Raw genomic sequence first — 12,166 nt, forward strand, 5'->3', positions numbered from 1 at the left:
AGCATTTTAAAATTATCTCTCCTCTACTAATACAGCAGATATAACATTGGTCTTGGAATCAAGAAAACCTGGATTTTAGTCTCGCCTCTAACAGTTCCTAACTGTGTGATCATAATCTATTTAAGTTATCCATACATGGGTTTCCTCATCTATTTAAAAAAAAAAAATACATTGAACTAGATAGGCTTCAAGTTACTTTTAACTCTTCATCTACGATCCAATGAGAATATAGCTTCAATTTTCTTCAGTTTTTCTTATTGTGTCATTTTGTTCTAATATTCTTTGTTTCAAGGAGTCTTTGAGTTGTTTGTACTAGTTCAAGGAGTCCACCACTAGGGTGTGGATTCTCCTTTCAATGATTTTCTCCAAAATTTTTATTTTATCCCTTGCTTCATTTCTTTCAATTACTCTTGTAGTCCTTGTGATGAAGTCATTTCCCCCCACTCTGACATCCCATTGATTATTTATTGTGAAGTGATTCTTTTATGCTGGCTTTACTTCTTAGATTTTTCTTCATTATATTCAGTGTTTTCTTCTGTTTACTCATATTTTTAGTTCCATGTCTTAGTATAGGATTCTATGTTTGGGCCAGACCACACCAGGTTGCTAAATGATTAGATAGGTCTTTGTAATTTGAATGCTGCTGCTGTCACTGCCTATCTGATTGGGATGAATCTCTGAATTAATCCCTGTCTTCATTTTCTAGTGGCCCGATGCTTATCTCTAACTCTCTTTTCACAATCTTTAATTGGGAATTGATAATCTTTTGTTGTGTTGATAACAGACTCCAGTGGATTGATGAATATTAAATTGATCTTGAGCATATTTTGGCATTAGTGCCTAAGCATTAAGTTGACTCTTTGTCCAGTTGTGGCTATCAGTTCCACGTTTGTCTTCCTATGCAGTGATTCATTCTGATTGGTTCTGTCTCTGCTCTGCAGGCCACAGACAAAAAATGGCTTCAAGCACCCAAATGTTGGAGCTGGCTTTATTTTGAAATATTGGTTTGCCTAGTTTCTGTTTTTTAACCAAATCTGTTTGTAGATATCTGGGCTATTGGGTATCTCAGTTAGCTCTCTGCCTCTCACCTCCTTTGCTAGTTTCTGATATTACTTAGAGAGCTATTTTCCCTAACACAAATCCCTTGCCACCCTCAGCTTCCTAGAGGTGATAGCTGATAGATTAGATAAAACCCTGAGATTTCAGTCAGGAAGACTTCAACTCAAAGATGTCTCAAATACCTGGTAGCTATGAAGTGAGGGGAGCAAGATGATGAGATGGTGGTAGCATAAGTCTATAATGAGAAAAATGTGATTGGAGGAATGTGACAGTAGATGCTGAGAAGGTGCAATTCAGTGAGAGTGGTTGAGGATTAAAAATTCAAGTATAAAACATAGAAGGTTAGGTAGATCCCAGGAGTGATCTAAATCTGATCCATGCCTCAAATAAATCTCTATTTTAACATATGCAACAAGTAGTCATTTAGTCTCTGTTTCTAATTAAGGGAGACGTATTGTATCCCTACAAATTCCCTAAAACCAAGATGGGTTTATGGATTCTGAGAAAACAAGCCTTGAGCTACAAAATGCAGACACATTGTTTAACTCTATATTGCAGGCAGTAGAACTACTGTATTCTAGCACCTGACTCACAGGACAATTCTAACACCTAGGCACAGTGATGAAAGAATCCCAATATTCTATATGACTAGCAGCTCTGAATTCCATTATTCTTGAAATGGGCAAAACAAAGAGCTATGAAAATATGGACTGAAGAATAGAGTATGAGCAAATCAGAGCACTAGTGTGATTAGATTCATAAGAGTAGCAGATTTAGAACTTTATTTTTATAGTTTTTTTTAAGAAATAGATTTTTATTTATATATTTTGATTTTACCTCACCTAAATTTCCTATATCTCTCTATTTTTCCCCACTCTTTTTCTCTTCCCCTCCACTAAAGGACCATAATTTATAAGAGAAGTTTAAAAAAAGAGAGAGAAAGAGAAAAATATTCAGCAAAACTAAATAAAATGTCCAAAATATTCTGATGCTATAGGCAATGTTTCACATCTGTGAACCTATCCACCCCTCAAATATATATGTCTTTGTAAAAGGTGGAAGGTGTATATTATAATACCTCTTCTTTGGAGTTACGTAGCTTGTCAATTTGGTAACATTCATTTTCCATTGTTTTATGGTTGTATTTGACTTTTACATTGTTGTAATCATTATACATATTGTTTTCTTGGAACTATGATCCTTTTCATCAGCTCATGGAATTCTTTACATGCTTTTGTGTGTTCATTATTTTTTAAAAATCTTACTGAATAATAGTATTCCATTTTATTCATATATCATAATTTGCTTAGTTATCTTCCAAATAGATGGATATTTGCTCTGTTTATTTTGCTCCTACAAAAAGTATTGCTAAAAGCATTGTTACAGCTTTGAGCAATGTTAAAATATCTAGAAAGCCATTTGAGAAACTGTCAATGGATATTTCAACAGTTTTAAATTTAATTGGAGCATGGACCTTTTTTATTAAAAAATAAAATCAAATTTTTCAGAAAAAAAGTATTGCTAAAATATTTAGTCTATATGGAGCCTTTATTTTCTATTAGTAATCTCCTTAGGGGTATAAGCCTAGTAATAGAATTTTTGCACCAAATAGTATAAAGATATTAGCCACTTTTTTTTTTTGCTTTCCAAAAAAGGTTGTGCCAATTGATAAGAACTCAGACATGCAACCCCAACCTCCTGATTCTCAGATTTATCAAATGGTATAAAATTAGTATGACTTGATGATCAAATTGTGGTTTGGCTAAAGCAATCACTATCCTATCATATTTAAATAAAGAATGGGTAGCAGAGAAATAATATATTATCATAAAGGGGTAGTTCTTGGGAAAATGTTAACTGGTTTCACATGTCATCATAAAATACTAAATAAATAAAGGTAAATATATTATGACAGATATATATATATATATACATATATATATATATCTATATATATCCATGTGTTTCATTCTGGCAATATCAGAACACTCTTTACTGTTACCCTCTCTCATAGATGTTTTTGAAAAAGTACATTGAAATAAGATTCAAAAGTTTCTTGGAGAAGTGAAGTACTTATGGAACTCTCTAACCTTAGGACCTACTGAGTTTTTATTTTCTAAAATGGAAACAGTGGAGCTACCAGATGGCTTACTCACCTTTTGCATAGATTCTCATAAAATGTTGGATTTTAAATTTCTTCAACATAGAATAGAAACTCAATATGAATCATTTTCCTCTTTTCTCCTTTCTTTTCCATTTCTTTTCTTTCCTTTTTTCCTTTTCTTCCTTTCCTTTTCCCTTTCCTCTTTCTTTCCCTCTCCTCTCCTCTCTTCTTCCCTTCCTCTTCCTTTCCTTTTCTTCTTTTCACTTTCTTTCTTCTAGAAACTCCTGTTTCCCAAGGGATTTATATAAAGGATTTGCAATACAGCCTAGATGGGTCAGATACAGAATTTTATCTCAGGTTTTCCTGATTCAAAGCTAATGAGCACTCTATTTGAAATTATAAGCTCTGGGTTCAAGTTTCATTACTACTATATTCTATGTGATCTAGAAAAACTCAAGTCTCTCTGGGCCTCCATTTCAGTTTTTAAATGAAAAGATATCAGCATGAACCTTCGCCGTCAATATATTTTTACCCCTTGGGCCAGAATGGCTCTAATATTCTTATTTTAAGGCAGAAGCATTTTAGGACCCATTAAAATAGGATTCAGCTCTAAGGGACATAGAAGACAGAGTGCTGAACTGAATTCAAATCTTGCCTCAGAAACTAGCTATGAGACCTTGGTCAATTAATAATCTCTCTCTGAGTCTTAGATTTTTTGTTTTTAAAATGGGGATGATAATAGCACTTCCCTTGCTGGATTGTTACAAGATCAAGTGAGATTACCTACGTCAAATGCTTTGTAAAGACTCAAAAATTTATATAAATGCTAGTTGTTATTATTTTTCTTCTATACCCAAAGCACACAATGAGATGGTGCCATAGCATTGACTCTGAAGGTACTATTTAGGAGTTGTCATTGTATTTTTTTCCTCATTGGAGCACTGCTTTACCAAAGGATACACAAATAGCCATTTAGAGCAATGCTTCTCCTAATCCTTCCTTTTATGGAGCTATTGGTGTCCCCTTTTCTGACCCCATCAAGGTGAGGGTTTTTTGTGTGTTGACTTATTTTTGCATTATGTTTCCTATTCCATAGAATGTTCATTCATCAAGAGATGGTTTCTTTTTTGTTTTGTTTTGTTTTTCTATCCTGGGTACCTGAAAAGCACTGTTTGGTCTCGAAGTCAACATTTCCTGGCTCTGTCACCAAGTCTCTAAGTATTCTAAGCAATTCTCTAAGGTCATCAGTTTCAAAGAATGTGTCAATTATACAATTAGATGTAGTTTCCTCCCCGTGGATTTCTCAGTATCAGTAAGAACCAGATACGGCCTCTATCATGCTCCCTAACATTTTACTTACAGCAAGAGCTTAAAAATGCTTGTTGAATAAAGCAATTAAAAAAGTTATAGACTAATGTTCTATCATAAGGTAGCACACACATGTTGAGAGATGAGCTGAATGCACAAATAAACAAACAAATGTTCATTTACTTAAGTGAGAATTTTCCCCTTCTAACTGTGCAGTTTATTATCCTGTACCAGAAGTCCTTCTTTGCCTAGGAAGCCAAGATGGTGCTCACCTAGGACATGTGGTTTTGCTGTGTCTGCTGCTGCTGCTGCTGTTGCTGTTGCTGCTGAATCAGCAGCTGCTGTTGCTGTCGGCGCCTAGCAGTCCGGAGTTTCTCAAAGCGAGCCTCCATCTCTTCTAGCACTTTGGGTGTGTAGCGGACCACCAGTTTGACACTTTCCTTAGCTGCTTTGAGCAGTTCCACCGCCTTCTCGTGATGTTCCCCTTCCACACTCTGTAGGTACACAGTGAACAACAGAACCAGTGGTCATGTTACTAATGGATCCTCCCATTTTCCCTTCATCATTCATGCTTGACTGCTGGGGGTTTGGTTTTTGAAGTCCCAAACCTTTAAGCACTACATGGTATTTAATTTTTGAGAAGTCTTGACAAACAGAAATTTGTCTGGTGCATCTTTAAATAATATACATCCTATTTACTAACATACCCAAACCTACATAACCATAAAGTTTAATTAAATAGGTATGAGTAGTTGAGTTTTAAATAGATGAGTACTCCTCCAATGCAAAAAGCTTCCTCCTTGCCTCTGCCTCTTAGAATTCTTAGCTTCTTTCAAAATGCAGTTTAAGCCATTCCCAAGACAAAAAGGGTCTTGACAGTTTTACTTATAGCCTCCCCTCCCAATATTACTTTACCTATTCCTCCCATTTACAAACCCCTCAATACCTTCCTTCTGATGATTATTTCCAATTCATACTACACATATCTTGTTTCTACATAGTTATATGAATGGATGTCCCACACTTAAACTGTGAGCTACTTGAGACTAGGGACTGTCTTTGACACGGTGTAGAACACAATAGCACTCAATAAATGTTTGCTGACAGACTTGATGACTAATTTCTCGGTGTTTCTCATCTATAAAATAAGGGTTAGAATCTTTTTTTTTTTTTTTTTAAGAAAAAGAGGTTAAATAAATTACTCCTGACACTCTGACTTGGATAGATGGAAAAAATAAACAAAACCAAGAAAACAAACAAAAATGCCAACTAAACATATGGTTACATATGTATTGGAGCTCAATTTTTTTCAGTCATATCTGATTCTTCATGTCCCCATTTGGGGTTTTCTTGATCAAGAAATTTTGACATTTCCTTCTCCAGCTCATTTTACAAAAGAGGAAATTGTGACAAACAGGATTAAGTAACTTTTCCAGGATCATCCATAGTAAATATCTGAGGCTGAATTTGAACTCAATAAAATGACTCTTCCTGACTCCAACAGGCCATGCACTTCATCCATTGTGCCACCTAACTGTAACATACATGCTCACATACACACATATATAAAAAGTTGTAATTATATATATATAATTATACATATTATATATATAATATGACTGCTGTTATTAATTACATATATATCAATATGTCATATAAACATGTATACATACATTGCAATTATACATACACACACACATATACATATATCCACATATATTTCTAGAGAAGTTTATTATCTATTTTTAGATAGCTATTTTTATTATTATTTTAAATATTAACAACTTGGCATTCTGACTTTGATAAATATCAACAAATAGTAGCATTTCAACATACAGAAAACAAAAATAAGCATTATATTCTTTTTTTAGTATATAATATATCCAACATTCCAAAGCTCTCACCTGTATGTTGCCTTCTAGACCTCCTTCTTTTCCTTTCTGTGTCCCACTTTTAAAAACACTTCCCTGATATTACCCTTTATTTTTTCCTTTATTATCTTTATTATTCATATTATTATAAACTGATTAACAACACTCTAGTGAAGTATTGTTATCTTAGCTGAGAAAATGAGGAAACTATAATTATTTTAAAATAAATACAGTTGAAACAGTCTAATTTGCTATAGCTCATCTATTTTTACATAATCTCCCACACTGCTTCACTGTCAAAACCCAATGAATTTTTAAAAGATGGAGCAAATAATATTTTACATCATCCATTTTTTTCTATTCCTATATCAAATTGATCTAATACTATCATTCAATTTATGTTTAAGGATTTAAAATATAGAATTCTTTTATCTGCAGGATCTAGTTAATTATTTAAACTATAGTCATCCCCTAGATCTATCTAATATCTATTTTGTTCTTCTCTCGCTCTTGTTTTAATTTTTTATTTCAGTGCTTTATGTAGGTTATGGACTGAAGTCACTCATTTACTAAATAAACATTTATTGAATATCTACTTCATTCGTTGTACAATGAACTTTAGTGAGTATGAAAAATATGGAAACTAAGGACCAATTCTATACTCAGCATATTTAGGGATTGTTTTTGGTCATTTGGCAGTAATTATGTAATTTTTATTAAAGATTACAATGATTTGTTTGAAACCCACCTCCCAATGGCCATTTTCAATGTTTATAGCTTACTTTTGACTTCAGAGAGCAAAATAAGTGAGCCCACTCATGGGAGTAATGTCTATGACTTCTTTTTGTCTTTTCCCTCTACACTAGTATTAATTAATTGGTTTGGAAATGCCAAATGAGCCCCATAAATCTGATGATTTTCTTTAAATATTATTTACACATATCCATATCTCATATATCCTTTAACTAAAACATGAGCTCATTGAAGACAAGGAATATGTCTGATAATATTTTGTGTTTTATATTATTTCTGTATTTCCAGTGTCACTATAGCATGTAATCGATAATGGGATTTTTGAGTTTGAATCTGACACCAGTGCACTTGCAAATGAATACATATGCTTAGTAAATAGAGACACTTGACTAAGTATGGATAATTCAATTTAACAATTATTTAATTATCATCTACTACATTCAATATAATTTGTTAGCAGTAAATGATCCATCCTGCTTTTAGACCTGCTCCTAATCAGCTACCAAACCTTACAGTTACTACTATAATACCATTATAGTTGTGGCTCATCCTCCTACTAAGTATAAGTTCCATAAGGACAAGCCTTGTTCAAAAATTTGGAAAAACAAATTCTCTCCTCCAGTTCCTAGCAAATAAGTTTAAATACATTAAATGTTTATTGTAAAAAGAGTTTTTCACTGAATAACTAAGTGAGTGACTGAAGAAAACTGGAAGTAGAATGCATTTAAAGAAGGTATGCTGACTTAGCTATTCTCAGAAATACTATGATTTAAGAAAATTCTGAAGGCCTTATGATGACAAATGTTATCTGTCTCAAAATTGATCAAATCTGAATGCACAGAAAAGCATACTTTTCTTGTTGTTGTTTTTTTTTTTTTGCGGGGGGGGGAGTAGATCTGTTTTCTTTTATAACATGACCATATGGAAATATGTTTCACAAAACTGTACGTAAAATACATCACATTGCTTGCTGTCTCAATGAGGTGGTAAGGGAAGGAGGAAATCTGAAACAAAATTTTACAAAAAAAGAATATTAAAAGCGTTTACATATAATTGGAAAAAGTATTTTTTGAAAGGCAGCCTGACATTTACAGAGATGCTTATTCTCTAAAATGTGTTTTAGCTTTACTCAGAACAGTAATAGGGAAATTAAGAAGAAGGATTTTTCTTGGGGGAAAAAGATAATGGGCTCTGTTTTGGACAAATTGAGTTTGAAATGCCAGTAGAACATTCAAATTAAAAATGCCCAACAAACTGGGCAACATAGAGCTGGAGCTCAGGACAGAAACCAGGGATAGATATATAAATCTATGAATCATCTGCATATAAAAGATGATTAAATTCCTAGAAGGGGATCAGATTACCAAGTGAGAGAATATAAACAGGAGGATCCATGGGAGAGCTTTAGAGGGACATTCATAATGTAATTATGTAGATGAAGATCCACACATAAAGTGAATGGTGGGTTAGACAGGTAGGAGGAAAAAAGTGTTATGAAAATGAATTCAAGAAAAAGCTTCTGGGGGAAATGAGGGAGGAAGGATAATGCTTGTTGTCAAAAGATGCAGAAAGGCCAAGATGGATGAGATTTGAGAAAGTACTGTTAGATTTGGCAATTAAGAAATCACTGGGTGAAAGGAAGGCGCAGGAAGTTTAATAATACTTTGGGCATAATTACAGATTGTTCTCCAAAATCTCAGTTCTCAGTTCCACCAACTGTGAATGAATGTCCCAATTTTTCCATATCACCTCTAACATTTGTTTCTTTCCCCTTCAATTATCTTAGCCAATCTCATGAGTATAAAGTAGTATCTCAAGATTGTTTTAATTTGCATTTCTCTAATCAATAATGATTTAGAATATTGTTATATGATTATAAATATATTTGATTTCTTCACTGGAAAACTGATTGTTCATATCCCTTAAGGATTTATCAAGTGGAGAATGACTCACATTATTATAAATGTAACAAAGTTCTTTATATATTTGAGATAGAATACCTTTATCTGAAAAAACTATGAATCTCTTCTCCCAAATGTTCTGCTTCCTTTCTAAGTTTGGCTACATTTGTTTTATTTGTAGATAAATTTTTTTAATTTAATGTGATTGAAATTGTCCACATTATTATTTAATTCATTTTGTTATTAATTAATATTATTATTAAACAGTCTATATCCTTTGATACAGCAATATCACTCCTAAATCTGTTTCTTAGATGATTAGGGAAAAAAGAAAAGAACTAATATCTTCTAAAATATTTACAACAATTTTCTTTGTGGTGGCAAAAATCTGAAAATTGCAGGGATGCTTGTCAATTGGGGAATGTCTAAATAAGTTTTGGTATATGATTATAATGGAATACTATTGTGCTATGAAAGACAATGCACTCAGTGATCTTAGAAAAAATGGATAGACTTACACAAAATAATAGAGTGAAATAAACAGAAAGAAGAGGATACAGTACAAAGTAACAGCAATATTGTTTTAAGAATGCTTTTGAGTGGATGAATCATTTTGACTATTATAATTACCAAAGTTAATTACAAAAATTTCATGAAGGAAGACACTAACTGCATCTAGAGAAAGAACTGATGAATAGAAGTATGTCTAGAATGATTTTCCCTACTTGTGTGTACACAGACACATATACATATTTGTGTCTAATGGTAATCATCTCTAGGGCAAAAGAAAAAGAAGAAAAAATAGAAAATTACATCAAAAATTTATTATTTATTTAAAAGAAATAGCAAGTTGTATTCGTAGTTTCATGTGCAATCATCTATTTCTATTCTACTATATTATAGAAATGTTTGTCTTATTTATAAATTTCAGAATAAAATAAATTTTAAAAGAGGAAAACCATATGAAACCAAGTCTCTGAACAGAATCTAATGGAATAAAAACATTCTTCAGCTCAAGAAAAACTTCAAGAAAGGTCAGTCTCACTGGGGAGAAAGGGGTGTTCAGTCCAGCTCAGTCAGGGAAAGCCAGGGAAAGGGTCTTAATCACACCAGATAAGCAATTGAGACCCTCTGTCTGGTTCAGTAGTGGAGCAAATCAGTAGGGCAGTCTCCAGTCCCTGCTCATAAGGCAAATTCTGAAAAATCGGGGTGTTTTCTGGAAAAAAAAAAAAAAAACAGGCAAAGCTATCCCCTGCAAACATAAGGGGCCCATGTGCTCAAAGCCAAAGATCAGAGATGCACAAGAAGGTTGAGACAGCACCTCCTTTACCCCAGGAGCAGAGCTCAAATGTCAAAGTAAAAAAAGAGGAAATACCAAAAGAAAAGGAAAGAAAATGAGCTAGAAACAAAAAAGAACTTTGACTATAGATAACTACTATGGCAACAGGGAAGATCAAAACACTAACTCAGAGGAGAACAAAATGTCCATAGAAGAAATCTCAGAGTGATATGAATTGGTCCCAAATCCAAAGAGGCTTCTGGAAATGCTCATAAAAGACTTTAAAAGGCAAATAAGAGAGGTAAAAGAAAAAATGAAAGGCATGCAAGAAAGAATCAGCAGCTTAAAAATGGAAAGCAATTCCTTAAGATATACAATTGAACAAATGCAAAAAAAAATTCATTGAAGAAAATAACACTTCCAAAAGTAGAATTAACTAAATGGAAAAAGAGAGACAAAAGCTAACGGAAGAAAATTATACATTAAGCAAATGACTCTATGAGACACCAAGAATAAGCCAAACAAACTAAAAAGAATGAAAAAAAAAAGTAAAATATAAAATAGCTAATTGGAAAAATAGCTGACCTGGAAAATAGATCCAGAAGGGAAAATTTAAAAATCATTGTCTACCTGAATGCCATGACTAAAAAAGCCTGCATAGCATTCTACAAGAGAAACAGAGGGATAAATACTCCATTGATTACCTTCAGAAAGACATCCTACAAGGAAAATCCCAAGGAAAATTGTTGTAAAACTCCACAACTATAATCTCAAGGAAAAAATACTGCAATCTGCCAAATATCAAGAAGCAACAATCAGAATTTTCCAGGATCTGGCAGCTTCTACAATAAAGGAATTGAAACATATTCCTCTGGAATACCATGTTCTAGAAGGCAAAGAACCAAGAAAATTAACTACCCAGAGAAACTGAGCATCAGTTTATAGGCTGTTTAATAACAATATTAATTGATAACTAAATTAATTAAATAATAACATGAACAATTTCAATTACATTAAATTAAAAAGATTATCTACAACTAAAACAAATGTAGCCAACCTTAAAAAGAAAGCAAAATATTTGGGGGGGGAATTCATAGTTTCTCAGATAAAGATATCCTATCCCAAAGATACAAAGAATTTTGTCAAATCTATAATAATATGAGTCATTCTCCACTTGATAAATCATTAAGGGATATGAATAATCAGTTTTTTGATGAAGAAATCAAATAAATTTATAATTATATAAAAATATTCTAAATCATTATTGAGTAAAGAAATGCAAATTAAAACAATCTAGAAATACTACTTATCAGATTGTAGGGGTAATATTTGATAAAGTAATGTAAGGAGTGGGTCAAAAAAAATCGCAAACAGTACTAAAGACAGGATGTAGAGAGAACAAAAGTATGTGCTGGGGAGAAAATAGGATAGTGGGCATATAAAGTTGGTAATCATGTGTGAATATAAAACAAACAAAAAAACCCCAGAAGTGAAGAGCAAAGTGAACAGAATCCTACAATATATTGTTTAAAAGAAACACATTTGACAAAGAGAGACACGTTCAGAGTAAAGGTAAAAGTTTGGAAGAGAATTGATTATGCTTCAGCTGATGTAAAAAAACAAAACAAAACAGGGGTAGCAATTCTGATCTCAGATAAAGCAAAAGTAAAAATAGATATAATTAAAAGAGATAACGAAGGAAAGCACATCTTGATAAAGGGTACCATAAACATAAGCATCAAGTGGTAGACCATACAAATTCCTAGAGAATATATTAAGCCAATTACAGAAAGAAATAGATAGCAAAACTATTGTAGTTTTCAATCTTCCCCTCTCAGAATCAGACAAATCTAACCACAAAATAAACATGAAAGAAACTAGAGAGGTTAAT

General features: G+C 32.7%; 1 protein-coding gene across 5 annotated transcripts in view; it reads right to left on the reverse strand.

Annotated features, from left to right (window-relative positions):
* Positions 1-12,166, reverse strand: part of LIN7A (lin-7 homolog A, crumbs cell polarity complex component) — a 196,673-nt gene that overhangs the window by 22,087 nt on the left and 162,420 nt on the right. For 3 of the 5 annotated variants that reach the window (XM_051963261.1, XM_051963262.1, XM_051963259.1), the window contains 2 exons: positions 4,744-4,965; positions 2,995-3,488 (listed from right to left, as the gene is read on the reverse strand). In XM_051963261.1, the coding sequence (XP_051819221.1) occupies positions 4,744-4,965 (222 nt within the window). In that variant the 3' untranslated portion in view covers positions 2,995-3,488. Of the gene's footprint in view, positions 1-2,994; positions 3,489-4,743; positions 4,966-12,166 lie in introns of those variants that run through there. The other 2 variants (XR_007947884.1, XM_051963260.1) reach the window with 2 other exon arrangements.

This window comes from Antechinus flavipes, chromosome 5 (genome assembly GCF_016432865.1).
Source record: "Antechinus flavipes isolate AdamAnt ecotype Samford, QLD, Australia chromosome 5, AdamAnt_v2, whole genome shotgun sequence".
Classification (NCBI taxonomy): domain Eukaryota; kingdom Metazoa; phylum Chordata; class Mammalia; order Dasyuromorphia; family Dasyuridae; genus Antechinus; species Antechinus flavipes.